The 27,838-nt window shown below is 36.4% G+C and overlaps 4 protein-coding genes across 11 annotated transcripts in view; 2 read left to right on the top strand and 2 right to left on the bottom strand.

Moving 5' to 3' along the window:
- Positions 1-11,742, bottom strand: part of LOC130548584 (lisH domain-containing protein ARMC9) — a 98,583-nt gene extending 86,841 nt beyond the window's left edge. For 2 of the 3 annotated variants that reach the window (XM_057325423.1, XM_057325421.1), the window contains exons 1-12: positions 11,584-11,742; positions 11,191-11,276; positions 10,977-11,102; positions 10,677-10,847; positions 10,182-10,337; positions 9,739-9,831; positions 8,256-8,280; positions 7,236-7,393; positions 7,035-7,133; positions 6,113-6,148; positions 2,938-2,972; positions 1,424-1,535 (exon numbers count right to left, since the gene is read on the bottom strand). In XM_057325423.1, the coding sequence (XP_057181406.1) occupies positions 1,424-1,535; positions 2,938-2,972; positions 6,113-6,148; positions 7,035-7,133; positions 7,236-7,393; positions 8,256-8,280; positions 9,739-9,831; positions 10,182-10,337; positions 10,677-10,847; positions 10,977-11,102; positions 11,191-11,265 (1,086 nt within the window). In that variant the 5' untranslated portion in view covers positions 11,266-11,276; positions 11,584-11,742. The remainder of the gene's footprint in view (positions 1-1,423; positions 1,536-2,937; positions 2,973-6,112; positions 6,149-7,034; positions 7,134-7,235; positions 7,394-8,255; positions 8,281-9,738; positions 9,832-10,181; positions 10,338-10,676; positions 10,848-10,976; positions 11,103-11,190; positions 11,277-11,583) is intronic. The other variant, XM_057325422.1, reaches the window with a different exon arrangement.
- Positions 1-27,838, bottom strand: part of LOC130548587 (uncharacterized) — a 113,563-nt gene that overhangs the window by 20,439 nt on the left and 65,286 nt on the right. The gene's annotated exons all lie outside the window — the stretch shown is intronic.
- Positions 12,228-14,799, top strand: polr2h (RNA polymerase II, I and III subunit H). The gene is made up of 5 exons (XM_057325433.1): positions 12,228-12,633; positions 12,710-12,793; positions 13,034-13,127; positions 13,213-13,296; positions 13,906-14,799. The coding sequence occupies exons 1-5, from the start codon at positions 12,561-12,563 to the stop codon at positions 14,021-14,023; spliced, it is 453 nt and encodes a 150-aa protein (XP_057181416.1). The 5' UTR covers positions 12,228-12,560; the 3' UTR covers positions 14,024-14,799.
- mfsd8l1 (major facilitator superfamily domain containing 8-like 1) overlaps positions 17,512-27,838 on the top strand; it is a 42,023-nt gene continuing 31,696 nt past the window's right edge. For 5 of the 6 annotated variants that reach the window (XM_057325429.1, XM_057325430.1, XM_057325428.1 and 2 more), the window contains exons 1-7: positions 17,512-18,686; positions 19,892-20,077; positions 20,658-20,720; positions 20,798-20,917; positions 21,355-21,434; positions 21,506-21,797; positions 24,338-24,411. In XM_057325429.1, coding sequence (XP_057181412.1) covers positions 18,611-18,686; positions 19,892-20,077; positions 20,658-20,720; positions 20,798-20,917; positions 21,355-21,434; positions 21,506-21,797; positions 24,338-24,411 — 891 coding nt within the window. In that variant the 5' untranslated portion in view covers positions 17,512-18,610. Of the gene's footprint in view, positions 18,687-19,891; positions 20,078-20,183; positions 20,379-20,657; positions 20,721-20,797; positions 20,918-21,354; positions 21,435-21,505; positions 21,798-24,337; positions 24,412-27,838 lie in introns of those variants that run through there. The other variant, XM_057325431.1, reaches the window with a different exon arrangement.

Raw genomic sequence — 27,838 nt, 5'->3', positions numbered from 1 at the left:
GAAATCCTTTTTCAAACTCCTAGAGGTAACCTCAGACCTCAGACAAATGGAACGGAAGATTCAGGATGTGAGCCATTTTCTTCGAACCTTCTGTCACAGCCACCAGAACTCCTGGAGCCAATTTCTCCCTTGGGCCGAGTACGCACAAAATTCGCTCCGTCAGCAAGCAACAGGTCTAACCCCGTTCCAGTGCGTACTCGGCTACCAGCCTCCCATGTTTCCCTGGACGGAAGAACCATCGGAGGTACCATCAGTTCAACGTTGGTTCGAGGAGAGTGAGAGGGTCTGGGACTCAGCCCATCATCACCTGCAGGGGGCGGTAAGGTGACAGAGGCGGACTGCTGATGCTCATCGTTCTGAGCCACCAACTTACCTTGTGGGACAAAAGGTTTGGTTGTCCACTAAGAACATTCGACTTCGCCTTCCCTGCAAGAAGCTGAGTCCCAGATACATCGGACCATTCAAGATCAATCCAGTAGCCTTCGAGTTACAACTCCCTCAGAACTACCGCATTCATCCCGTCTTCCATGTTTCACAATTAAAAACAGACATGAGGGTGAATGAATTAATATCTTCATATTTGGTTGAACTATGACATACAAATATTAAGACAGCTAAAGTTTTTTTCACTTGCTTTTGTTACAATAAACCCATAACAATGCAACAAATTTCTAGGGCTGGGTATCGTTTGAATTTTAGCGATTCCGATTCGATTCTGCTTATCTATATCAATTCCCAGTTTTGATTCCACAGTTGAAGTAAAACATTGAGATATAAACCTGTGTGGTAATTTAGTCTGCTTATTGCCTGGTTTGCAATATATATATATATGTGAGCACCATTTTGAGTATATATACACATAGCAGCCATGTTTTGTCTGATTTATTACAATTTGTATTACCAATACTACCAACAAGTTACAATGATGAAACTATGATAAAATTGTGGTTCCTGTGCTTTACTGCAAATACTATAGTTATCTGATTTCTATTCCTTTCGATTCCGATCCAATTCCTAACCTCTTGATACCGATTCCGAATTGGAATTGATTTTCGATTCCCAACCCTAGTTATAAAGGCATTTGCAGATTCCTCCTACAATGTTAATATAAGACTGTTTATTCCACCACCCATTTTATCCAATTGTTTAGTTAAAGCATATCTCTCACAATATGTCACACAATATGAGAAATTCCTTCATATCCAAGGTTTGATAATCCTTGGGGTTCGGTGTTGACAACATTCTTGCCCTGGCAAACACCACTACCGACTATAATTATGATAACATCATAATGTGATAATGCTAATTCAGTTTAATAAGGGATCACACCATATCATAAGGAATTATGCCAGCTAATAAATTAGCAGTGATGCTTCAAGATCTCTGGCTTGTTCACTTTTGTCATAATTCTGTTCTGAGTTACCCAACGCAAAGCTTGAAGCAGCAAAGCCTTCAGTCTGTCTGATCCATTTAATAAGTCCTTCTTCAACTTCTCATAGTCCAGAGAAGGAAGCAACGGCACATCTTTGGACCTCCTGAGAACACAAAGTAAGGAGAAAGTAAGTAAAGTAAATATACTCAGTGGTCGAATTAAGTATGTGAAGTGTGAAAGTGACCTATTAGTCAGATATGGTGACCCATACCCGAAATGTGACCTCTGCATTTAACCCATACAGAGAGTAGTGAACACACGCACAGCAAGTGGTGAACACACGTACACCCGGAGCAGTGGGCAGCTATCACTGCAGGATACCCGCCGGCCCTGGGAACCGAACCGGCAACCTTCTGGTCACGAGTCCGACTCTCTAACCATTAGGCCACGACTGTCCCCCCATGTAATTATGTAATAATATGTAATAATAATGGTAATAAGACACTTCAAACATCAGTAATTAAACATATGAGACCACATTATGAATGCAACAATTTCAGTGTTTCCTCCCATAGAAAATCCTTATAAGAAAAAAAAGCACATGCATTTTAAAAAGTACCAGTGCCTCGCATTTAGGTTATAAATATTTATAATATTTAAAATGTTTGTTGAGTAAAGAAAATGCAATGCATATTCAAAGAATCAGTTCTTTATTTACTGTTGCATTGCAAACAAGTGAAGGCCACATGTTTATGGCATAGACGCTCCAAAATGTGTGCAGCACTTCTATCACAATAGGGAGCAGAGGAGATGATGTATTTTTGCATGCAAAACCCGGAAGCGAGTTAGCATTTTAGAACTTCCGGTTCCATCGCTCCAAAGTCTATGGATTTTTTGAATGGGTTTTTGGTAAATCGCCCAAAATAAGGTCTGTGGTTAACAAAACCTCTAAATACACAACAATTATAACCCGCTTGTGATTTTTTAAAGTTTATTTCTTAAAAACGGCGGTTGCTAACAAGTTGCTAAAAGTGAATACTTCCTTTGGCGGGGACGTTAGATGTCATCTCGCATATAAAGCTCACAAATAATACAACATGGGCACAGGGGGTTCTCTTAAAACGTAGATGCGGATTCATTCACAGAGTAATTACTTACCAGGGAACACATTTTTAATAAAGTTTGAAAGAGCTGATGGAGGCTTGGTGGTGGTGACGTTGAAATCGTGCAACCTTAAGTGTAGTCTGTTTATAGCATCGTGTAAGCTTTTTTTTCTGCCGATTGTATTTCGGCTTCAAAAGTAACAAATGTTGTGTTAATTTGTAAAGATTATCTTGGTAGACAAAACATGTAAACAACATAAACCTTTGTTAATCACAGAGCTTATTTTTTGCGATCTTTCAAAAGTCTATGGGAAAAATGCATAGGCTTTCGGTCGAGGGAACCAGCGCGGTGCCTACTTATCTTTTTGCACCTCATCTGTGGAACGATCTGACTTTACAAGTAGAACAACAAATTCCAGTTATGCCTCTTGAGATATGTATTTCATACTTCAGCACACTTACTGAGGTGCGACCGACGCCCGCAGCAATGAGGATGCCTAAATGAAAAACAAACACACAGTACCAAATTCAAGTAATTATCACAGAAACAATGTCAATACCAGTTAGATCTGTAAGTTGATAAGTTTAATTATTATTTATATTGAAATGCAGGTGTTAATCATATATTAGTCGGTTATTCTATGGGACCAGGTCAATATGAGTTTTTGAGTTATTACAGCAATGCACTAGCATGCGTTCTAAAACAGTTGTGACCGCATGCAGACTGCGGGACAACGTTTTTGTTACCCTCAAAAAAAGACCTGGAAAAAAAGCGGGGGTGGGAGTTTATAAGAGAAATTCCCATTTGTCATTATAGCACTGCACCTGCGGGATCTGGTTTCTGGGAGAACTAATGAACACATAAAATCTTGGCCTCTCAAGGATGCAATTAAAAGCTTTTCAGGGGGGGGGGTATGCTGAAACCTAACAAGGCCCATGTGTGCACAGGTTCAGGTCAATTATTTTGTATAATTTGAAGTACAAGTAATGTTGACATTAGCGTGGTTGTTTTTGTTCTGTAAAGATGTGGGTTCGAAGGCATCTTGTCAAGTTATACATAAACATCCTTTTCTGAAGAACTCTATGTCAAAGGAAAATTCCAACTAGTCATGTTACATACATGGAACATTCTTAGGTTTACTGAATCCTAAGTGTTTGCTTAATTTATTTGCAGTCCGGCTGCATATACAGCTTTCGCAATAGTACAGGTTTGCAGATACTAAGTACGTCCTGGTAGTTTAGGGTTTCAGGGTGGGGGTTATGTCAAGACTGTATAAACACTAAAACATTGTATAGCATCGTGTTAACATTGATCTATTTGGTCAATTCTTTGCACAAAGCATATTGCGTTACAACTTGTTTATCTGCAAACTACATTTTCGCATGTCAACTAAGGCCCATAATAAATGGTACAGATGGTAATTCCAGCTCATTGAATGCGATTCATAAATTTGACAACTGACGTCGCTGAATGAGCATAAAATGCCATAAACTTTCCGTTTCTCGTTCAGGTCATCTACTAAGATCAAGCAACCATTAACATGTTTTAAGATAGCTATCTGTGGATTATTTTGTCATCATTTACTCACCCTCTTATCACTTCAAAGTATGACTTTCTCTCTTCCACCTGAACACAAAATATATTTTGAAGAAACAGCGATGGCACCCATTCACCCGCATTGGTTTTGTGTCCATAGAATAGAAGTGAATGGATGCTGTCGCTTTTCGGTTACCAACTTTCTTCAAAATAGCTTCGACTGTGTTTTATTGAAGAAAGAGAGTCATACAGGTTTAAAATGACAAGAAGGTGAATAAAATTATGACATAAATTTCATTTTTGGGTGAACTACAACTTTGAAGGTATAGTTCATCCAATAATGAAAAACCTGTCATAATTTACACACCCTCAGGTTGTTTAAAACCTGTATAAATGTATTTGTTCCAACGAACACAGAGAAAGATTTGGAAGAATGTTAGCAATTTTCAGTTCTGGGACATCATCATCACTACCTGTTGAACACAAAATAAGATATTTTGAAGAATTTAGGAAAACAAAGAGTACTTGGGCACCTTTGACTACCATTTAATTCTTCCTACTATGGTAGTCAATGATTTCCCTATACTGAAAATTACTAAAATTCTTCCAAATGTCTTTCTTTGTGTTCTTCGGAGCAAAGTAATTTATACAGGTATGAAATGACATGAGCGCGAGTAAATGATGACAGAATTTTCATTTTTGGATGAACTATCCCTTTAAGGCCTGTTCGCACCAAGAATAATATATTCTGGACTACAGTATAAAGTAGTGCTGTCAATTGATTAAAAAAATTAATCGGATTAATCACACATTTTTTCTGGGATTAATCACGATTAATCGCACATAACTATTATATTTTAAAATATACTTTTACATTTTAATAATTTCACATTTAATCTTCAAATTGATGTAGAAACAACATATTTCTTTAACAGCATCATTTTATGAAAGCTATCATTTTGATATTAGTACTGTAACTGATGTCTCTATTAAATTGATTATTTTAACATGAATTATAGCCATTCAACAGTATAATTGAGAGCTCATGTAGGAAACATATACAGGAATTGAAGGACACTTTACAGTCTTTATTAATGCTAAATTATAAATTAAATGCAGAAGAATTCTCATTAAAGCTACAAAATCACATTGATTTCTTCTTTTATTTTGTTCTTTGATTAACATTAGTGACAGGAGTCACAGCAGCACGTTTAAGAACGTGGCCCCTTTAAGAGCCGTCTCAGTACGCAGATCTGACCGTCACCGCACTCCCATTTTCACAACACTTTGCATTCATTTAAGATTTTATTTTACACTTTGAAGCCTGTGCTTAAGAAAATGCTAGACAAAACGGGCTTTCTGACATAATCTTGTGTGGTTTTATCCATTCAAGCACGAAAGAGAACTTAACACGGATGCGCTGTCTGACAGAGATCACCGACGCAGCCCTTAGCAGGTGACTGTTTACACCAGACTGGACCTCGCGTTGCGTTTTGCCACGTCCCACAGTTTAGAAGCGGTCTATCTCCATTGAACGCGTCAAAGCAACTGTTTCAAATCGCGCTTAAGTGGTTTAAAAGCCTGTACACGAATAAGAGCGTGATTACATAATGTAACGCTAGACAAAGGATGTCAAAACAAACGGATGCTGCGTTAATTGCGATAAATATTTTCTCACGCGTTAATTTGAAAAAAATAATCGCATGCGTTAACGCGTTAACGTTGACAGCCCTAGTATAAAGTTAACTATGACAATATGTAAATTAGCATCCACACCAGCCGACAATAACTTTATTTTTATTCTAATCTTGTGCACTGCAGTCTTACATTTTATATGCATAAGCCCTTTAAATTAGAATGAATTTTAATGGGCTGTCAATGTTTTAGCATTCATTGGTTAAAAAGGTAGTGTGGACTCTGCTACTCTCTTACAGTGGTTTATCAGGATGAATCTTTATAATTATAGTTTATAGTAATAATTATTTTCCTTAGTGTGAACAGGCTTTAACTAAGGATCAAATGTAAAGGGGGAAGAAGACAAGCAGGGCTGACGGGTTGACGTGCAAGACCAGAGAGACGATGCAACATTCAGCAACTTACATATCCATCATCATAAGGGCTCATGGAGTAATATCCCTTTATGAAAAGATGGTCAGACGCACAACAAACACACAGGAAGATATGATTGAGGACACACAAGTTGCAAAAGCATGTCAAATACCTAAACAATTTTGGCAAAGCGACCCTTCAGAGAATCTTTATAGACCGTTTCATCGGACGTGCGCGGCGGGACTGCAGTTAACTTCCGGTCTGTGTTTGGCTAGTGTCTAATAATATAACTATTTATATTTTATTTCATTTGTTAATATTAATTTTATTATTCTTTTATTGTATAATTGTATTAAATAAACGATTTGTGGAATTTTGTTGTATGTTCATTTTATTAAATAAACAATTTGTTGAATGGGTCCTGTAGTTTGGTCGCATTTAAACAAACCGTATGGGACTTTGACATCTAGCGGTTGAAATTGGTATCGCAGTCTAAATTCAAAATAATGGAGAGACCAGTTTAGCCAAGTAACGGTTCTTCTCGGTTTCTTTTACTTGTTATCAGAAATAATCTACAGGCACTCTATTGTTTGTGAATGTGTACCGGAAGTTAAGGGCAGTCCATGAATGCGCACATGTGCAGTAACGTTTGTTTATGTTGTCACTCTGAAACCGCCTATAGTGCATAGTGGACATTTTTAATAGGACAATGTATGCGTTATGTACTATATACAATCGGACATTGACTACCCAGTCTGAATGAACTGAATTTCATTCATTTGCATAATTTCGGTGTAAAACTATCTTATCTAAACATCGATTTGAATAACAAATTGTTTGGGTGCCGAATAAAAAGCCTATATGCAAATCATATATCCAACCGTCTTGAGGTTTTGAGTACCAAATGTATTCAAAAGTTACATTCCCGTCCAAGTTTAATCAAACTATGTGTGTAAAGGCTTCATGTACTCACAGTGCCAGGTCTGGTGAAATCTATACTCTGAGCAGCACTCTGTCTCACGTGACCGTTGAAGAGCCGCATACACACGCCTTGCAGGTACTCTGGAGAGATCTGCAAAACAGTGAGTTTCCCTTGAGAATGCAGGGAAGAATGTTGCCAGGTAGTATTATCTGTCTTAAAGCAACTGTGGGCGTGAGGTTGATGTTTTCTTGCCATCTTTCCCCGGACTGTGGCCTCCAGCGACTCGACCAGCTCGGCTGTGACTACGATGAGGTTGTGATGGTCGGCCTGTAGCTTCACAAATTTTCTCATGTGGCTGGCGGCCTTCCTCTCTGCCTCGGCCAGTTGGAGCTGCATTTGATGAATCGCCTCTGAGTGACCCGACAAACAAGCGAGAAAGATCATCGGTCAGTTAGCAGTCAACCGGCCTCTGTGCATGATGCAAAAATCATTACAAGGTACTAATATCATGGCTTGAACAATAGACAACCAATTCAAAATAAATACTTGCCAAACTGTATGTCTAAAAGATGACGAATGATCAGAAAGAATTTGAAATATTTAGGAAGGTTATATACATTTTAGTTTTTAAAGGGGTCATACGGCGCAAACACGTGTTTTTCTGTGTCTTTGGTGTGTTATAAGTTGCCCATGCATGTAATAGACACGTAAAATTGCAAAACTTTGCACAAAACCCCACAAATCTACGTCAGTTCGGGTATGAGTTGACTAAGACCGCCAAAATGTATACGCAAGTAAGGTGGGCGTACCTGTCAGTACAATTGCTTTGGAACCTGATGTTCCAAATATGGTAAGAAGTGTTACATTTCCGTCACACGCTTGCAGTATTCAACCAATTACTATGCACTGGTTAACTGGCCAATCATAGCACACCTCGCTTTTCAGAGCGATAAGCTTTGTAAAACATCCGCACGTTTCAGAGAGGCAGGGCAAAGAGGAGACACAAACATGCACGGTATGTGGAAAATACAGCGTTTTTTAACCTTAAATCGTGTATACACATTGCATTACATCTAAAACAATCGATAATATTTGTTTTAGCCGTGTCATATGACTCCTTTAAATATTTTATAAAGTTTACATTCATGCAACCCAATTTCTTAGCCGGTTTGAAATATTAATGGCTGGTAAATGCTATCCACCAGTTTCTTGGCAGATGAAACAACAACGTTTGGACAATGTTTAAAAAACACAAAACACCCACTAGTTTACCTTTGTTTCCTTTTCCACCGTCCCTCTGGTTAATCTGTGTTAAGGAGTCATGCCATCAAATCATTTGTCTTCTAGGTGGTTTAATTTCAGATAATCGTCCATGCCTTCCAACAACATTGCGCAAAGACATTGCTGTTGGCTCCTCAAACATAACGTTCAGAGAACATATTTGCTCATCAAACAGAACAATCCACAAACCATCACCCAGACAACACAGGCGAACATGTACATTTCATGACAATAAAACCAGCCATTCTTATTCTTTAAGGCCTGTAATTATAATTGAATAGTAATCCTTAAAATTTCCTGGATTAGGACAGCAGTTTTATCAATAATAGAAAAAGAAGAAACCACATACTATTATTTTTTAATTCCTATACTCGGATGTCATAAATTCCATTACGCAATAAGAAGGTGCTGTCAGGTTTCAGGTCTAACAATTTCAAAACACGGGTGCCGAAATGTCGAAACATTTTCTATTAGCATTAAATGGCGCGAATACGTGTTTTTCGCATTTTTTTAACCTGATGTTCCAAATATGGTAAGAGGCGTTACATTTGCATCACAGGCTTGCAGTATTTGACCAATCACTACACACTGGTTAACTGGCCAATCATAGCACACCTCGCTTTTCAGAGCATTGAGCTTTGTAAAATATCTGCGCGTTTCAGAGATGCAGGGCAAAGAGGAGATACATACTGTACATGCACAGTGGACAATACTATGTGGAATAAATATTATGTGGAAAATACAGCGTTTTTGAACCTTAAATCGTGTATACACGATATGTGGAAAATACAGCGTTTTTGAACCTTAAATCGTGTACATTGCATTAAATCTAAAACAAATGATAATATTCATTTTAGCCCTGTCATTTGACCCCTGTACAAGCAAGAACCTTTGTTACTATTTTCGAGAGTGATCTGAACTACCATCCAAGCCTTGGCTTCACTATTTTAATACATCAAGCTAATCTAATAAATTAAATAAACAGGAAGAGGGTGACTCACTGAGAGTGAGGATTTATACTCTTATGAATGAGTTGGTTTACTTTAGATTATGCATTATAATGCAATCTTTAGCTCAAACAAAGCACGCTGGGAAAACTGTCAGTAACCACAAGAATCTGGTCCAATTAAAGATTCTACATTGAAATGTGTCTACAATAATGTTGATTTATGAACCATTCACAGTAAAACCAAGAATGTGTGTTTACATTTATGCATGTGGCTGATGCTTTTATCCAAATCAAGGTGTATTTTATCAGAATGTGTGTTCACTGGGAATAAAACCCATGATGACTTTTGCGCAGCTAACTGCAAGAACATTTTGATTGGACTTCATAAAAAATTGAACTCTGCAAGATGATTTCACATCTCAGTAGTTTTAAAGAATCTACGCACTTTTAGTGGGAAAGATAAACACAGTTGATCCTAATAAGATTATAGGAAAAAAAAATTCTGTTGTTGAGACAAAAGGATACATATAATGTCAGAAGCCTCGGTGTGTTTGAAGCTTTTAGCATTGTTGCCAGAAACTTCTCCAGCTTTGCTCTCAAATCTGCCATCCAGGAGTCCTACATTTCAATGACTGATCATTAATAACATATCGGTTGTCTGCATCAAACATGTACTTGTCTGTAAGGTTTACAAAACAATATGAGACTGTTTTTTAATTTTGCTGCACTATGATGGAACTATCAGACTGTATATCTGACATTCATACAATTGCATTAAGCAAAATTTCAAAGCTGCATTTTTTATGCAAACAAATAATGGATTCCCCAATATTACCTACAAATTTGTGGGATATTTTTGCACTGACAAACTACAGATTAATGGTGATTTTAGTAGATGTATTAGTTTCTCAGGTATCAAGTTCAGAGAGTGCATGCAAACACGCAAATACTGTTTGCAGCGATGGTACCTGGAAAAGCTCTTGGAATGATGGATGTAGCATAGGATTGGGCACAAAGGGAAAAGCGTAAAACGGCAGGAATTCTGTTGTCTGGCTCAATGCTGCCCCTCTAGTCTCCAGGTAGTGTTTGAAGTGTGTAATTCTGTTGTCAAACTCAGATTTATCCTGCATTAAAATATGACATTTCGCATATTGCATCTTGATCAAAAGCTTATAACATTGAATCCACACATGCAAAGTTCAACTGAACAAAAGGTTTAGAAATGCCTTCTGGAATATTTGGTTTTGTGAGGACCTCTGTTGGTTAAACAGGAGGCATGCATTCATTGTATAAACCAATTTCTAAAGGATTTAATGAAACACACACACAAAATAATTATATATACTGTATATATATATATATATATATATATATATATATATATATACACATATATATATATATATATTTACGTTTTATAACTTGAAATTTTATAACCATCTCTGATAATAAAATACACTTACATGACTTCCTATGGGGGACTTCAGTGGGTATATTGTGAAATGAATTTTTAGGTAGAATTCCAATTTTTGGACAACTTGGTCAAAATCCCGGATTTCTGAAGGAATATTTTTATCCCACAGCTCAAAGAATACCTTGTGGTCTCCATCATTAAATGAGCTGATGAAATCATCCTGCAGAAAAATAAATATCTGAATATAATTATATAAATTAAAAGATGCTTAATAAAGTTAAAACTTTTATTAACTGTCTAGTAAAACTAGAATGATGGTTAACATGGATGAAATAAAAAACAGTCTCACGTGAATAATGATGATTTTGGAGTCTCTGCAAGAAGACCCCGAAGTCTTGAGAGCAGGTTTCCCCTTGCTTTTAATTTCTTTTTCAAACACTTTTACAGTGTCTTCTAACTCTGCAAACCTTAGATACTGTAAATAATTTCATTGTTTGTTATTACGCCCGCTACATTCATAAAAATCTTACATTTATCATAATATTCAGTAATAAGAACCCCACCTCACTGATCATTGACAGCATATCACTTTCACATGCTAGATGTTCTCCCATATTCTGAGATTTTCCAGAGCACATTGGTTTAGACTCTGTTCAGCAAAATAACACTAAATATTAAGTTGATTTAAAAGCACGATTTTACTCATCCGTCTAATCTAGGCACATGGAAACATAAACAGATTTAACAAATGCGTCACTGTACACGTACAACAAACATTGTCAGATTAAACGCAACACAAACTTGTTAGAATCAAGAGAAAGTATACGAGCTGCCGAAAATATTACAAATATATAGATGACAAAGAGCAGAATAGGCATATAGAAACAGCGGTACGTTACGCTAGCAGGAGTGCTGCACTGTAGATCCGTTTACAGTATAAATATGATGAAACTCACATCAGTAAAGTTATTTTTCCCTTGCAGCAGTCACTGAAAACATTTGTACGGGTTTCCGTCTAAAATACGTTATATATATTAGACAACAACAGCGATTAATGTATGACAAAAAGAAGCTGTTTGGCTAACCGAGACGGTAACCACGAGGAAGACGCTTTCTCTTAGCAACCGTGGCGAAACTGCCGGTTGAAGTATAAATCTGTCGTAATTTTTTTAATTAACTTTTTTTAAATATGCTGTATTCACAATAAATTCAAATGATAGCTACAAAAAAATAAAGCATCACTTTAATTCATTTTCATATTTAATTCATATGTTATATTTAATTCATTTTTCCACTGCATACATACCAAAATACTAATTCATAAATATAACTCTCATGAAAATAGAATTTATAGAAGGCACATCATTGGCATGTTTATTATATTTTTATTTTCTTGTTTTACTTTAAATTGATTTTTCACATTGTATTGTTCGTATTCATGACATTTAATAAAAACACATCAGAACACGACATTTAATAAATTTAAATGGCGTGTAAGTATGTTTTCATGTGAATACTATATAATATGGCACAAATAATTGTATTTTCTTTATCATTTTATTTTGCTTTTTGTAACCCGGAAGTAATATGCCGTCACGTGACAGAGGTGAAGCACATTGTTCCGCGGCATGTTTCATTTTGAATGAGAATGAACTATCGCTAAATCTGTTTGTTTTTCATTTATTTGTACATTTAATCCTTATATTTTAAAGCGGAACGATCCTACAGTTTGGTGGAAGTAGACTTTTGCATTAAGCGTGCACTTTTTATTTTAAGCATAGACACTAACGTTACTTACTGAAGCGATCCCTAACAAGACACTGGGAGTCTCACATACAGACAGATCTTTGTTTATAATCATCCTTCTCTTTATTGTAACAGTATAGCGCAGCACTAGATTTGGATTTCGTTTGTTATTTATATTCGTAAAAAGATGGCTGGGATTCTGTTTGAGGATATCTTTGACGTCAAGGATATAGATCCAGATGGGAAAAAGTTTGATAGAGGTGAGATAAAATTATTATTATTTAAGTAATTGATTATAGAGAATAATGTACGAATATACATGTTTTGTTGTTTTAGTATCTCGTCTTCACTGTGAAAGTGAGTCTTTCAAAATGGACCTTATCCTTGATGTAAACATTCAAATTTATCCTGTTGACCTTGGTAAGTCTATATTGCTTATTTTTATCCTCTGCTGTGTTTGACAAATGTTTTCAATCTTGCTTGCGTCATTGAAGAGGTTTGATTGAGGCATGTTTCTGACACACAAAATATAGAATTTGTTTAAACATTGGCAAAGCATGTACAAATCTGAATGACTGGCCCCAGACCTGCCAGAAGTAAAAAAAAACCTTACTGTTTAGCCCTGCATTTTAACATCATTATCATATTTTCTTTTTGCAGGTGATAAATTCAGGTTGGTGATAGCAAGCACGTTGTATGAGGATGGAACGCCAGATGATGGGGAATACAACCCTCAAGATGACAGACCATCCAGGTAGCATGTGTCTTTACAGCTCTGACTGGAATATTACATTTATGCTAATGGTCTGGCTTTTGTTGTGCTTCTGTTTGGCTTGCAGGGCTGATCAGTTTGATTATGTCATGTATGGCAAGGTTTATAGGATTGAGGGGGATGAGACATCTACAGAAGCAGCCACTCGACTGTAAGTGTCCTTATTATTGATTTGAACATTATTTACTTTCATAGATAAGATGGCTAATTGACGTATGTCAATACACCTGTTTTTACTGTACCAAATCAAGACGTCAAAATGTATTAGGCAAAGTGAATATCTTGCGTCATGCCACCATTTTTCATCCAACACTATTTGCCTTCACTAATTCATTGTTCATGGTTTTCTAAGCAGTTATTAAGAATACAAATAACAATTCAATTTACAGATTTTTTCCAAAACATTTTAATAACTTTTGTTGTAAATACAAGTTGTTATAGAATTGAAAAAAAAAATCAAGGTTTAATTAATTTTGTATGTAAATTGAATGGGTCTACAATCCTTAAAATTCTAAATACAGTACACATAATTGTTTTTTATTGTCATAGATAATGCCACAATATATTGTTTTACCCATTTTAATATGTATTATGTGTTACTGCAGGGCCTAAAATGTCAACTTCCTAAATACATGTTGCTTTCACTAAAAATAAATTAAACTGGACAGTTGACAGCTTTTACAGTTATTTAATCATATTACTTCACCGTGGTCATGTTGCCAATGTAATATTTTATGAATGATTTTGTGTCTCTGGACAGATCTGCATATGTATCTTATGGAGGCCTTCTGATGCGACTTCAAGGAGATGCAAACAATTTGCATGGATTCGAAGTGGACTCCAGAGTCTATCTACTAATAAAGAAACTTGCTTTCTAAATGATGTTGAGTTGATCTTATGGAACTTTTAGAAATGCTTGTTTCTGAGTAGTGAAAAATATGCCTTTTATACGATGTGTGTTTTCTTTTCATGAGAGAAGGATTTTGCTGAATATATCTGGAAACTGCTCAATAACTTATGCAAAAAAAAAAACATATTTGGTCAAATGTGTTAAAAAAGTGTTTGTTTTTTTGTAATTTACCAAAATGTACATTTTTAAGCACATTAATAAGTTCACATACATGCAACATTACATATATTTAATTGTTTAGCTTTGAACTGTTTCACAATAAATGTGAATATTCTTTTTATAATGGGTTAACACTTTACTAGTAATACGTTTTTGGAAGCAGATGACTTGGAGCCTGATTACACGCAAAATGAGCATTGAAATACGTGTTAAAAATGCATGCAGGATTTATTTTATAAAAATTAACTAAGGTGTAAACATGTGGACACTATACATGCAGTACTCTTGGCTTTGTATGCACGTTTTAAGGGATAGTTCACCCAAAATGAAAATTCTGTCATCATTTACTCACCTTCCAGTTGTTCCAAATGTGTATACATTTCTGTGTTCTGATGATATTTGGAAGAATGCTTATAACCAAACAGATCTCCCCCCATTGACTCCCATATAGGAAAAATCACTTTATAATTTTTTGGTTCTGTTGAACACAAAAGATGACATTTTGAAGAATCTAGGACAGCAAACAGTTCTGGGGCACTTTTGACCATTGTATTTTTTCCTATTATTGTAGTCAATGGGGGGGGGGGGGGAGAACTGTTTGGTTACAAACATTCTTCCAAATATCTTTCTCTGTGTTCATCAGAACAAAGATACATATATACTGTAGATATCGAAGGTGAGTAAATGATGACAGAATTTTCATTTTTGGGTGAACTATCCCTTTTAAGGATGAAATCTATGCAGTGTTTTAATCATGAGACCCCTGGGGCCGGATTCACATAACATTTTTATGTTTTACATAGACATTTCAATGTCTCTTTAACTGCCGCATTTTTTCTTAAATTCTAATTTTAATCTTAAAATTCTGTTTTGAATTCCTGAAAAAAATTGAGAACTTCTGAAGAAGGAACATTCTTACGAACTTCCTATAATTTAACTTGAGAACAATCTTAGATTTTGTCTTAAGAACAGTTTTGTGAATCCGGCCCCAGGCCCTGGTTACAAGGGCCACACTAAGATTGTCTGTGGTACATCCTATTCTCATAAACATTTACAAAGTAATGACCATGCTAAATAGTATCTCTGTTTGTTAGGAGCAAAAATGTGTAAGTAGAGCCCTACTCAGGTCGAAATCAAATTTAAAACAAAGAAGCAGAAGTGGGGACTTTAAGATATTATAGTCTGCTTCTAAACAGATTCTACTCTAAATCAGTGATCAAGCTCATCTACAAAAAGGTTCAACTATCATAGAGGTAATTTAATCAATGTCAGCCATATGGGCTTAACACCTTTAAGTAAATTACAATTGCCATGGAAGTGGTGGGGAGACTTCAAGAACCAGCATGATTAAAATAGCTAAAGGACCTTCATTAACATACAGGGAAGACGGAACCATTTAGCAACACCTAAGGACAGTGATGACCAGGGAACAGAAAGTGATCACTTATATTGTTATCCTTCATTTACATTTCCTTCACTTCATTTACATAATGTGTAAGAATGCTGGTTTGTAGGACCAGTATAAATTGTCACTGTTAGTACTGTTCTAGGTTCATTGACTCTGCAGAACCCAAAGAACACCATGTGCTGTGTGACTGCTACGCTACAATAAACTTCTTCATTGGGATCTTCGTCCTCGTCATTTTTTTCTTACAGAACCGAAACTGGATGCCTTTGATTATAACCAATATCTCAATATCTTCTGTTACTCTCCTGGGGCCTCATTTATCAAAAGTGCGTAGAAAAGGTTCAGTATTTTGTCGTACGAATGAAATTTAGAACGTGTGTAAGTGCAAAAACATCCGTATTTATCAAACGTGCGTACACGGGTCTTACGCACACCAGTGAATAATTATTGTTGATAAATCTCACATGTTCTCAAGCGCCGTGCTCGTTCACGTTCACGGTAATTAGCATTCGGAAACGCCTCCAATTTACCATATATGGTGACAACACCCCCCTTTATAAATCACGTGAATGTATTCTGTGCTGTCATTAAACAGATCACCGCAGTCATTTGGCTTGTTCAACTTAATGCATCAAGTCGAACAAGCCTTTTGAAAACACATTCTTTGCGCAATGCATGGTTTGCTCAATTTGGGTTTTATTGTTAATTTTACAATTCTTTATAGGAGATTTATTTTCTATAGCCTAAATTAAACTGTTCAGAAAAGAAACAATATTTGCAGTTATTTTTGGTGTAATTGGTTAAATCTTATTACGATTTGGTAAAGCGATGTAGTAATAGAAAAGCAATAAGATGTTAAACAAATTTATTCATATAATTTTATAATAATAATTAATGTGCAAACCTCTTTTTAATCTTTTTCAATTAGTTTGAATGTTTTTTATCTTTTATTCATTTTTCATATATTGTTCTGTTAAATGTGTCTTTACATTGTGCTTTCAATAAAAGAAGGTTTGCCAAATCATCCAGCAAAGCGAGATCAGCCATGACACTAACAACATTTCAAATGATTTCCCATTTGTCTTTTATAGCGTTTCACACGCAAATGTGTACCTCGAACTATGAAATTACTAATACTACAAAAAAGATCTCATGAAACACGGTGGCACATTCTTTTTGTAGTATCACCATTCTACCACTAGATTCTCTGCGTAAGCATGCTCAGAGGTGTGCTTATATTTACACACAATTCTACGTATAAGTACAAGTTGGTAAATCCCACACTTTGCATGAATCTGTTCTCATGCACTCATTACGCACATCTGTGCGTACGCACTGTTGATAAATGAGGCCCCTATATGGCAGTAACAGTCATGGGTTCAAATGTAAATATGAAAATACAAATGCGTATGTAATGTTTAAAGCCTACTTCTATGCAAGGAGAAGTTGCTACCAATCACGGTTAACTGTTTGCTGATTGGTTTGGTTTTGTTGTTTTTAATGAATCTCTGAAGACAAAATCTTGACAACATAGCCTAATAGGGATTTTTGACTGTTTGCATGTCAAGAACACACTTTGGGTATGTGTTTTTATTGAGATGCTATCAGGTTGAAAATAAATAGAAATGTATTGAAACAATGAGAGGACTTTTTTTGTTAAATCCTACAGGCAGCAGCAACCCTTACAAAAAAATTAATAGAAAACATAATTATTTGGTTTTATTTGTACTAAACCAATAAATTTATGACCTCACCACAATAGTTTAATCATTGTATTCATAGAAAACTAGGTAATACTAAGATGATCAATCTGCCAAAAACATGGTTAGTACACTTTTACTATTAATTTTCATAAGGGAAACGGAAGTGACACAAGAGGACACGGATTACCTATCAGCAAGGGTTTACCTATGGTGTATTCTGAACAAAGTATCTTTAAGGAAAGTCGCACTCGGGCGGCTCTTTCAGTTATACAAGACAAAGTCCTACCTGAAGGGGAGAAGACATATATATTTAAAATCGCTCGCTAAGGTCACAATAAAACAACATATTTTCGACTAATAACCTGACATCTACTGTACCGAGATCTAACTAGCTATTGAGGTAATATCCACGCCATTACTGTTATAGCCTATAACAATGCAAGATGTTGCTTATAAGATTAAATTAACTAATTTAAATCCAGACATAAAGATCTTACAGAAGTGGACAAAAGGGATGTTGGCAGGGCACATTTGTACAATATTTGCTTTAAATGTCCTCTCAGAATAGATAAACCATCAACATATGAGGTGTAAGTTAAGGTACAAAATCGAGAAAACTAAACTTGGTTAAGGTATTTATTTGTCAAAACTATTTGGCAAAAAAGGCGAACTGCAGCTTATCAGGGAATATGATTTTTATTCTAATTTACAAAAAATTGCATATGTTTGGTTGGTCCTCTCTTATTGCTACAGCAGTCATTCTGGCTCAAGTGGTGCTCGCAAATGTTTAAAAACTGTTCAGAACCCCGACCCCAGAGAATGGTCAGGTTGATGATTGGTCTCTTTTCCTGAAAGGCGGGACTTCCGTTGCTTGAGCGACCGACCGTACTGAGCGTTACACTTTCCCCCTTCATAATAATAGAACTGCAGCGCCCTGTAAATCTCTATAGTCTTTGATCCCGAACGCGGCTGTTGTCAAAATAATCGCGTTCAAATAATGCACGAAGTGTAGCAGGTAACACTAACAAATCATCTACTCAACATTTAGCAGAACTGTGCGGAGACATTTTGCTTTTGTGTGTGAGACATCACCACGCAGGGTCAGTGATTGACAGTATGCTGGATATAGTATGCCGAGATTGTGAACGTGGTCTTGTAATTGGTCGCAGTGTCTTGTGTATTACACGCTGCGGGACGCAGACATGGGTCAGATCCCGCTGATACATTATAAATCGTGTTGAGAGGATAAAATAATACCACATACAGCCAGTGTTGAGAGTGTAAAATGGACTTAAGTCGTAAACGCAGGCTGACATTCTTCACTATAGGACTTATCTTCTTACTGAGCGGCATCGAGTATGGTAAGTAAAATATTTTATTTGTTTATTTTAAAAATAAATACAATTTGTTGTTTGCAGATAATAAAAAAATACACAAAACTTAACAAAAATGACAATGGTGGATGTATATTATATGTTATCAAACATAATGATGATTTATATGCCATGTAGTTTACATGGTTCTTCAAGGCAATTAAAAAATTGCATTGCATTTCCATAGTGTAACAAATATACCTCAAACTATGACAGCATGTAGTAATGCATGGTACAATGCCCAAAACATGGTATTACCATACAGTTTGAATCCTGAAGTTTTTGTTTTAACTGGCCTAAACTTTTTTTATTAAATGCCATGTGCTATAATATGACATTTAAGTTTATGTACTGTATGCCAAATGCTATGTGAATTAGAGCAATAGTTTGCATGATCTGAAGAGACTGGCAGGTGAAATAGTCTATGGACGTTATATTTCAGGTAAAACAAGTTATTAAATCTTCTATTGGAAAACTCCTTCTCCTTCTCACTCCTTCATAACAAAGAGACTGTTACATTCTTCATAAAAACATACATCCTGATAGTAATTGTTTGAATAGTGACAATATTCTATTAGAAGTTAGACAATTGTGAATCAGATGTTTGACTCACTAAATAAATGTAGCTTCTCTCAGGCATTCTTAGAATCACTCTTTGTGTAGACATACTTGAAATATTTCTGAATAGTAGGTCACATAAGATTCTTTATGGTAATCTAACTAGCTATTGACATAATAGCCACATTGCCGGCTAAATCAGTGATAACAATGTAAGAAATGTTACTTATTATAAGATTAGATTAACAAATATAAATAAATAAATGAAGAGAAAACTCTGTTCTTAAAATTTTTCAAAAATCATGTTTTTTATTATGTTATCATGTTTTTATTGTGGTAGTTAGCTGTATTTTTAGTTATTATGGCTTAAATCAAAACAAACCAACTGCAGTTTGATTGATATTAATTGGCATGCACAATAAAAAAACATGATTTTCGAATATTTTTATATTGTTATCTCATTTTGGAACCAAACTCTTCAAATAAATATATTTATGCTTTTAATGTACCCTCAGGTAAGACTAGGTGTATGGTACAAAATTGAGAAAACTAAACTTGGTTCTATACCCAGATTCTATTTCTTATACACAGGTGTTTATGAGCAAATCTAAATAATAATAAATGTGTGTTTACAGCTGTGATTTTGCCCACAATATGGAGGTATCTGCAGACACTTAATGCGGCACCATACTTCCTCGGTCTCAGCCTATCAGCATTCAGCTTCAGCGGGCTTCTTGTCGGTCCTTTGTTTGGCCACTGGTCGGATCGCACACGCACCACCAAAAAAATGATCCTGTTTGCAAACATATTCGAGATTGTTGGTAAGTAGACTAAAATGACACCCTAAAGTTAGAATATTAAGATAATATTAAATCAATCATCTACCTCTTTTATTTCTTTTGTGTGTGTGTGTGTGTGTGTATTTAGCCTAGTTGTGCAAGCACTGTCGAGCTTGTAGAGATGCAGCAGTAGTGCCAGAGGAGAACTGGTTCCCCTGGCTGGGCCTGGGTTCTCCTTTTTTTTCTTTTCTCCACTGGAGTTTTGGGTTCCTCGCCACTGTTTGCACACTGGCTGCACTCATTTTGCTCACTGGGGTGCCGCTGACATCAGCTTTAGAATTTAGTACTTATTAATATTATTTTAAATGTAACATTTTGCATTAATTATTGTTACCCCATATAGAAATTTACAGTATAGTCTGCATAATATATTACCTGTGTTTCCCTCTCCTCTCCTCTCCTCTCCTCTCCTCTCCTCTCCTCTCCTCTCCTCTCCTCTCCAAAACACATATTCGCGCCATATGACCCCTTTAAAGTTTGTCTTGACAGTCTTTCTCCTGTTGAGGTAGGTGGGCCTCATTTCGCTGTCTAATCCAGCGTGTGTTTCTTTTTTTTTTTTAAGGTAATTTCATGTATTTTATGGGATATTCAAAATGGTTATTGCTCTGTAGTCGTCTAGTTGCAGGTAAGGTTTGGATCTGGTCACTGTAAGATTGTATGTATATGATGATTAAGTAGTTTAACTGGGTTGTTCTGTTCTAGGCATTGGTACTGGCGCTGGTTCATCTATTTTTGGCTTCTTGACTAGAAATACTGTGCCTGACGACCGATCCACAGTGTTTGCTGCAGTTATGGCCTGCCGGCAAGCCGGGCTGCTCCTCGGTCAGTGCGATAAAAGAATCAGGCTATGTCAGTTTTGTTTGTTGATTGCCGTTTTTCAGCCAACCATGAATACAACAAAATTCGACGTAAATCGTTTTTAAATACTGCATAAAAATGTTCCCAAAATGTTTGATTTACAAACAACAAAGCACTCAATAAACTATTCAAAATGAAATGCTGTGTATTGTGAGCATTTTTTTATATCCATCTAAATAATCTTAGTAACAAACATTTACATACAGTACCTTTAAACTTTATATCTATCAGTATTAGTTGTATTATGATCAAATTATATCTGTATTCGAATTTACTTTTGAGTTCATTTCGTGAAACTTTCAGACAGTCGTCGTCAAAATGGAATTGTATTTTACACTATAATTGTCTTTACTTTCTTGGTCACGGTGCCATTATATTTGTTGTTTTTGTATCGTTTCCAGGTCCTGCATTTAACATCTTTCTTAGGCTCTGTAACTTCCAGTTGGGCCCCTTTGTAGTGAACAAATACACATCTCCAGGGGTAAGTTCTCAGCTCTTCCAGCTTTTTAAAGCATTCGTAACACGGTGTTACACAAGTGTCTTGTGTTTCAGGGATTCATGTGCCTCCTGTGGATCCTTCTCCAGTTTGTAGTCATGTTCATGTACTGGGATGTCATTCCTCAAGACGATACACATGAGGGAAACGGGATCATACAAGAAGAGGTGGAGGAAGATGTTGAAGAGAATGCAGCGAGCAAGCCATTAGTTGGGCCTCATGAGCTCACAGGGTCATATGGCACAGTCACCAGTGTCCAGATCAGAGCCACCCATGTTTCTCCTCCACCCACACCTCCACCTCTGGAAGTGAAAACAAGTCCCTTCAAGAACTTTAGTGCCAGCAGAGGTGAGAGGGGTTAAAATTAATATGATTAATCTGATTTCACTGAATTTAAAAATCAGTGTAGTGCATATAACCGCTTATTACACAATGCTCTGGAATACTTGATTCTGATTGGCCAATCGCAACATTCCTAGGTCTGATATTCCCAGATAAGAAACGTTTAAAATTAATAACACATGGTAACCCAGATGCTGCAAATCATTTTGAAGGGTACAGTTTAATATTACACAAAAATGTAATATAAATATGTCCTTCAATAACATATATGACATTACAAATGATTAAAACAATTGCCTATTCCTGGCATTTGAACTTGGTGTCTTACCTTAAAACCCAAAGGAAATGGGTTTTGCGATAACAACCAGCTGCCTGTACATTATCCCTTACATATCTGTATGAGAATCGCCAACTTACGCGATACGACAAAAGACATTAGAAATGCATTCGAAACGCATTCGAAACATTATAATTTAAAATGTTGTCCACACTGGATAGGGCGCGACCCATTGAGAACAAGCAGGTTGTCATGTCGCATCGTGTCTGTCACGTCCGGTGTAGACACGGTGTTAGACAAGAAGAGAGTGACTTGTGAAGCTGAAAACACCTTTTTTGTGACACGAAAGGTTAAATATAAAATTGATACTAGACTGACATCACAATGGTGAAGAAGTTTCTTTAAATTATGTGAAAATCTATTTTACACTTTGCGTTCTGAATTTTTATGTTTATTGCAAAACAACGTGAAATGTTATGCGAGATAGTATACATTTAAAGCATTAATCTGTAGCCATTACCTTTCGCCATCTGTGTTTTAAACGTGCAGGTTACTTTACATACTATTTGTCAGATCGCGTCACTCAACTTTTCCCGCGAGTAATAAAGAGCGTGGAACACGATTGTTCACGTTTGGTGTGAACCCAGCATTAGACACTAGCCAAACACAGACCAGAAGTTAACTGTGTGCGCATCCGATGAAATGGTCTAGTAACTTTATTCGGCAAAGTTGATTAGGTTCATAGCATCGAGAAATGTTTTTTTTTCTCTGTGTAAGTGGGCATTTTTAGCCGTAATAAACAGCAATCTCCAATCCTTATGTCCGGTTTTAAAAGTCTGTTAAAGAGTACATTCCTCAATATTTTTAAGGGCTTATTTTGGTTTATGGAGTGTCCGACAACAAGTTTATGTACATACATGATGTAAAAATACTATTATTTCGTAATAATAAGCAGTTTTTATTACCTTACTTCTTGACTGACTCTCAAATGATTCGTTCCGCGATTCATCTGTGTAATCTCCGCCTTTCCGCCAGCGTAGTCTGATCTGATTGGTCAGATAGTGTAGTCTGCTGTGATTGGTCAGATGGTCTAGTCTGCTGTGATTGGTCAAATGGTCTAGTCTGCTGTGATTGGTCAAACGCGTTCAGCATGTGTCGCAAATGGACCGCCTATCATTACTGCTGTATTACGGTTTGCAGGTGGTTGGATATTAACAGTGTATAGAGAGAGATGGCGTCGATTTTACCTTACCAGTTCGAGCCCGAGTCTGACGAATCATTCTTTAATCCTTATACAGATGCCAGTAAGAAAAAGGACTGTTTTAGACACTTCTCTTGTAACAGTTAGTTATCACGGCATACCGTGTACGGTGTTCGTATCTTCAGATGTTATTATAACTATAGTACACCACGCAGTTCTTGAAATAAAGACTTTGCGAGTTAATATGGTTGAACACTTACATTAGCGCAACGAGTTTATAGCTAACGTTAGGTAAACAAACAGTAACAACCCCAAAAATAACGGTAACGTTAGCTAAACACAGACATGAGATAACGTCACACAAATTTAATTTTAAGTAAAGACAAAAATAAAGAGTCACACTTACAGGTTGTGATTCGGTGGAGCTTACAGGTCCAAATAAAATTGGTATTGCAACATCTTTTAAGGAAAGACGTTTAATGTATCCTGCAGTAAAGGCGCCAAGATTGATGAAGCAATCTTCGGTAAAATGACGCGCGCAAAGTAAAATGTTCGGTTTATACTCCTTTGGTGTCGTTTGAAAAATAAATAGTAACCATTTTTTCCTCAGAAGTTCTTCCTTTGGTAGTGAAAATAAGACTGACTTAGTTTCACTACATAGAACACAGCTTCTCTTAGACATGATGCACACGTCACGAACGAGCTAGTACAGTGTTTGGGGAGGAGAGAGTTAAGTTTTCGCAGTCAGTAGGCGGGGATTTTTCTAGTGACGTAGGTACATTGTGGTTAAAGATTCGGACAGGTCATGGCTTGTTCGCGTGATTCAGAGTCGATTACCTTTTTTATAAGCTAATAACTTTGTTATTCGTTCACCTTCGGATTTACAACTTGGCAGATTGCTTACATTCAAACACGGCAAAATTAAACACTTCATAAAATGTATTTTTTATGATCTCGAGGAATGTACTCTTTAATACCTCATTTCGTATTTTTGTACAGTCTGTGTGAGTAATGGCATTGTTTCATATCTTCAGTATTTGTGTGTTATAACATTGTTTCTATCGGCAGAGTTTCTCAGAGAGGAGGTGGTGGTTCTGTTGGCAGCTCAATTTATTACACTGTTTAATCAGACCGCTCTAGAGGCGAGTACACACACATTACATTTGTTACATTAAATTTATATTAGGGACTTTAAGCAACAGCTGTAAATGGAATGGTTACTGCGACTGAAAGTAGGGGGTTAAACCGCCTTGGCTAAAGCAAATCAAAAGTTTAGGTCAGCTCTCCTGGAGTGTTGTTTCCAACCGTAGACACACCCATTTACAGACGGAAAGTTAGCATTAGCTTGCGTTTAAAACATATCAACACAGATTACATTAAAAGACTAACGATAGAATGAAATACTGTTAAAATTACAGCATCACATGCCATTAAACATTACATTTTAGGGGTGTAATGATACTTCGTATTACGATATTTCGCGATGCAAAAATGTTACGATGCGCATTGTAGAGAGATGGGGATATTTTACAATATGTTTATTTCTATTCATTCAGCAGTCAAGACGCTACCTACTATGCGCCAGCACGTCACGTGTGCTTATCTCACATATGCAGTAGAGAGAGAAGCACAAGACACAATCTGTGTCTTCAAGTGGTTTACAAAGCGTCATATTTTCCTTCACAATCGCCGTTAAAACACGCATTCACCGCGAGACACACGCATTTTTAGATGATTTAGATTTTAGATTCAATTTATTGTCATTGCACATGTACAAGTACAAGGCAACGAAATTTGACCTCTGCATTTAACCCATCCAGAGAGTAGTGAACACACGTACCCCCGGAGCAGTGGGCAGCTATCACTGCAGCGCCCGGGGAGCAAGTAGGGGTAAGGTGCCTTGCTCAAGGGCACCTCAGTTGTTACCCGCTGGCCCTGGGAATCGAACCGGCAACCTGATTGCCGGTTGCCGGTTTAGTCTGTTCACACGTATTTCTCATGCTGATTAATAAATGATAGCTTATTGAAATGGTGAACTGCTATTTTACTTAGGTTTAGTCTATTTTGCAAGTGAAACTTTTTTCCGGCCATCAAACTAGATGCGGACTAACGTTAGTGGATGCCGAATCATGTTATTTACACATGCCATCTGTCTGTTCTGCGTGTCTGATTGAATGAACTGCACAGTGTAACGTGCTACACGTGTGATGCTCATGAATTTGTCTGCGTCTGCTCTTTATGAGGACATGAACACATGAACTTCATCTCCAGAGTTGCTCTGAGAGTTTATTTCAGAACATTTTACTGAGTGAAGCTAACACACTAAAAAATAAGCGTCTTCCGACGACCTGCCAAAATAAAAGTCCGGTTAACTCTGTATTTTTATGTGGACAAATATATTACTATTTAATAGTAAAAAGAAACTAAAACTAATTTAGATAAACTAAATGCATCATGCATAAGCTGAAGTTAGTTGTTTACCTTTGAAATTATTCTTTCTATTTTTATTAATGTTTCTTATTTATACATTTGTATTAGGCCTATATTGCATTTTGAATGTAATATGGCAATGGAATGTACTAAATGGGTTTAGTTTTCACAGATATTAATGTATGCAATTTCAGCAATAAATGTAAATTTTTCTAAAAAGGAAACACATGGATTAAAGTTCTCCGTCGCTACGACGGATTTCCGTTAATTGCAGCGAGTCTACGATAGTGATGGGAAGTTCGGATCATTTTACTGACTGGGATCTTTGAGTCTTGTTCAGCAAAATGAACGAATCTTTTTTCGAGTCATATCGTTCATTTCGTTCATTTTAGCAAAATATAATTAAAATGTTACATGTTACTTTCCTAACACATCTACGACTTATGAAAACGTTGATCACATTACAAACAATACAAAACTATAATGCTATAAGAAACAGAAAAGATTAATTCATTGTTTACCTGGGTCTTTAGTCTATGATTAGCTCACCACACCTCTTATCTGACAAGTCCTCAGGTTTGACTCCTTCGTTCATCACGTGACAGCGTCGTAAGCTAAACCAATGCAGTCAGAGCCGGAAAGAGAATTGATTAGTTCACCTCTCGAGTCTTCGGGTTTGAATCGTTCTTCTTGAATTCCAGTACAGGACCCATAGAATGTTGTGCAATGCGCATGCACGACTGAACGAATCACTCCCTAAGACGACTCGTTCTTCCCGAGTCACATTAAAGATTCGTTCAAAATGAACGAATCGTTCAAGAACGACCCATCACTAGTCTACGACGGATTTCCGTCAATTGCAGAGTTCCAGCCTGTCCTTAATGTCTTAAATTCACTTTTCATAATGTTGTTAACCCTTTGACGTGTACGATCACACGGGTGTGATTAGAACATTACGCGCTTTGGCTGGCACTGAGCCAGAGACAGACTCAGTTACATATCACAACTACGCAGTGCTTTCAACCACATAACGTTAATGTTTAATTTAGGCTTCAGACATATACACATGCCTACAAGCACAAACTACATTTAGAGATTGTCTATATAGCGGCAATAACAATCTACTCAAATGTAATTTGACGGATGTGTTTTATTCACACCAGACAAAGGATCTGCAATGTAAGCAATTGTTAAGATCACTCAATTCTTCTACCAGTTCACCAGGCACTTACGTTTGTGTTTTTTAAGAGAAGTGGATGAATTCACGTGATGTAAATCCGACAGATCTCAGACTGCGGCAGAAACAAACACGGCGGCGCCCGCTTATAGCTCAACTAACGCGATCATTATAAAAGTGTTTAAACAACAAAACACATTCACATGCACATATTTGACAATCGGAATGTCAGATATTTCATGACATAGTTAACAGTTTGTGAATTTTTTTTGAGTAAAAGAATGTAAAAGCAATGCATCAGTCATACAGCTGCTGTGGCTCTGCGGTGTGTCACATATACGCATATACGCAGATACGCAGTGCTGCGTCGCCATGGAAATGTTAAAGTGATAGGCTACCTTCTTAACGGTCGCCTTGGGAAAGCTAGTCAAACACTGTAACTAGTCACTGTAGCTAGTCAAACACTGAAACGGGTGTCAGGTGTAGCCAAGCTTCAGGAATATGGTTTCTGAAGGCAGAAAAAGTGAAAAGCACTCTGGAGACAAATGCAAACAAAATTTTTGGTCTTAAGTGGTGCTTTTATTTTGTTCTTTTTTCTGTTAATTATTAAGAGTTTCCGAAAACATTGTTTGGTCGTATAAGATAAATTAAAAAATGCACTGAAAAGTTATAGATGGTTGATTATTTGTCTAGGTAAGTATATTTTTTTACATTAAAAATAGCTTTTAAAATACGCAAACTGGCAATACTGCGTAAAGGTGTTCAAAACATCTCCCTTTAAAACGCTATTGGTTTGTAAAAAGGAAAAAGGTCTGTTAAAGGAATATGACTTGGCCTGAAAAAAATCAGTCAGAAGATTTTTTTTCACTTTAATCGATGGAAACAAATTAGTTGTTCATTTTAAGAGAACAGTCTTATTTTCTCTTGAATATTTAGAGTTGCTCTTTAATAAAGAAAAAGTA

Source organism: Triplophysa rosa, linkage group LG25 (genome assembly GCF_024868665.1).
Source record: "Triplophysa rosa linkage group LG25, Trosa_1v2, whole genome shotgun sequence".
Taxonomy (NCBI): domain Eukaryota; kingdom Metazoa; phylum Chordata; class Actinopteri; order Cypriniformes; family Nemacheilidae; genus Triplophysa; species Triplophysa rosa.
This window is presented reverse-complemented; position numbering and strand designations above follow the sequence as displayed.

Bases quoted from the DNA above. Each gene is read 5' to 3' on its own strand.
- polr2h (XM_057325433.1), top strand. From the start codon at position 12,561: ATGGCTGGGATTCTGTTTGAGGATATCTTTGACGTCAAGGATATAGAT. The intron at 12,634-12,709 runs GTGAGATAAAAT...TTGTTGTTTTAG, and splicing joins TGGGAAAAAGTTTGATAGAG to TATCTCGTCTTCACTGTGAA. The intron at 13,128-13,212 runs GTAGCATGTGTC...TTTGGCTTGCAG, and splicing joins CAAGATGACAGACCATCCAG to GGCTGATCAGTTTGATTATG.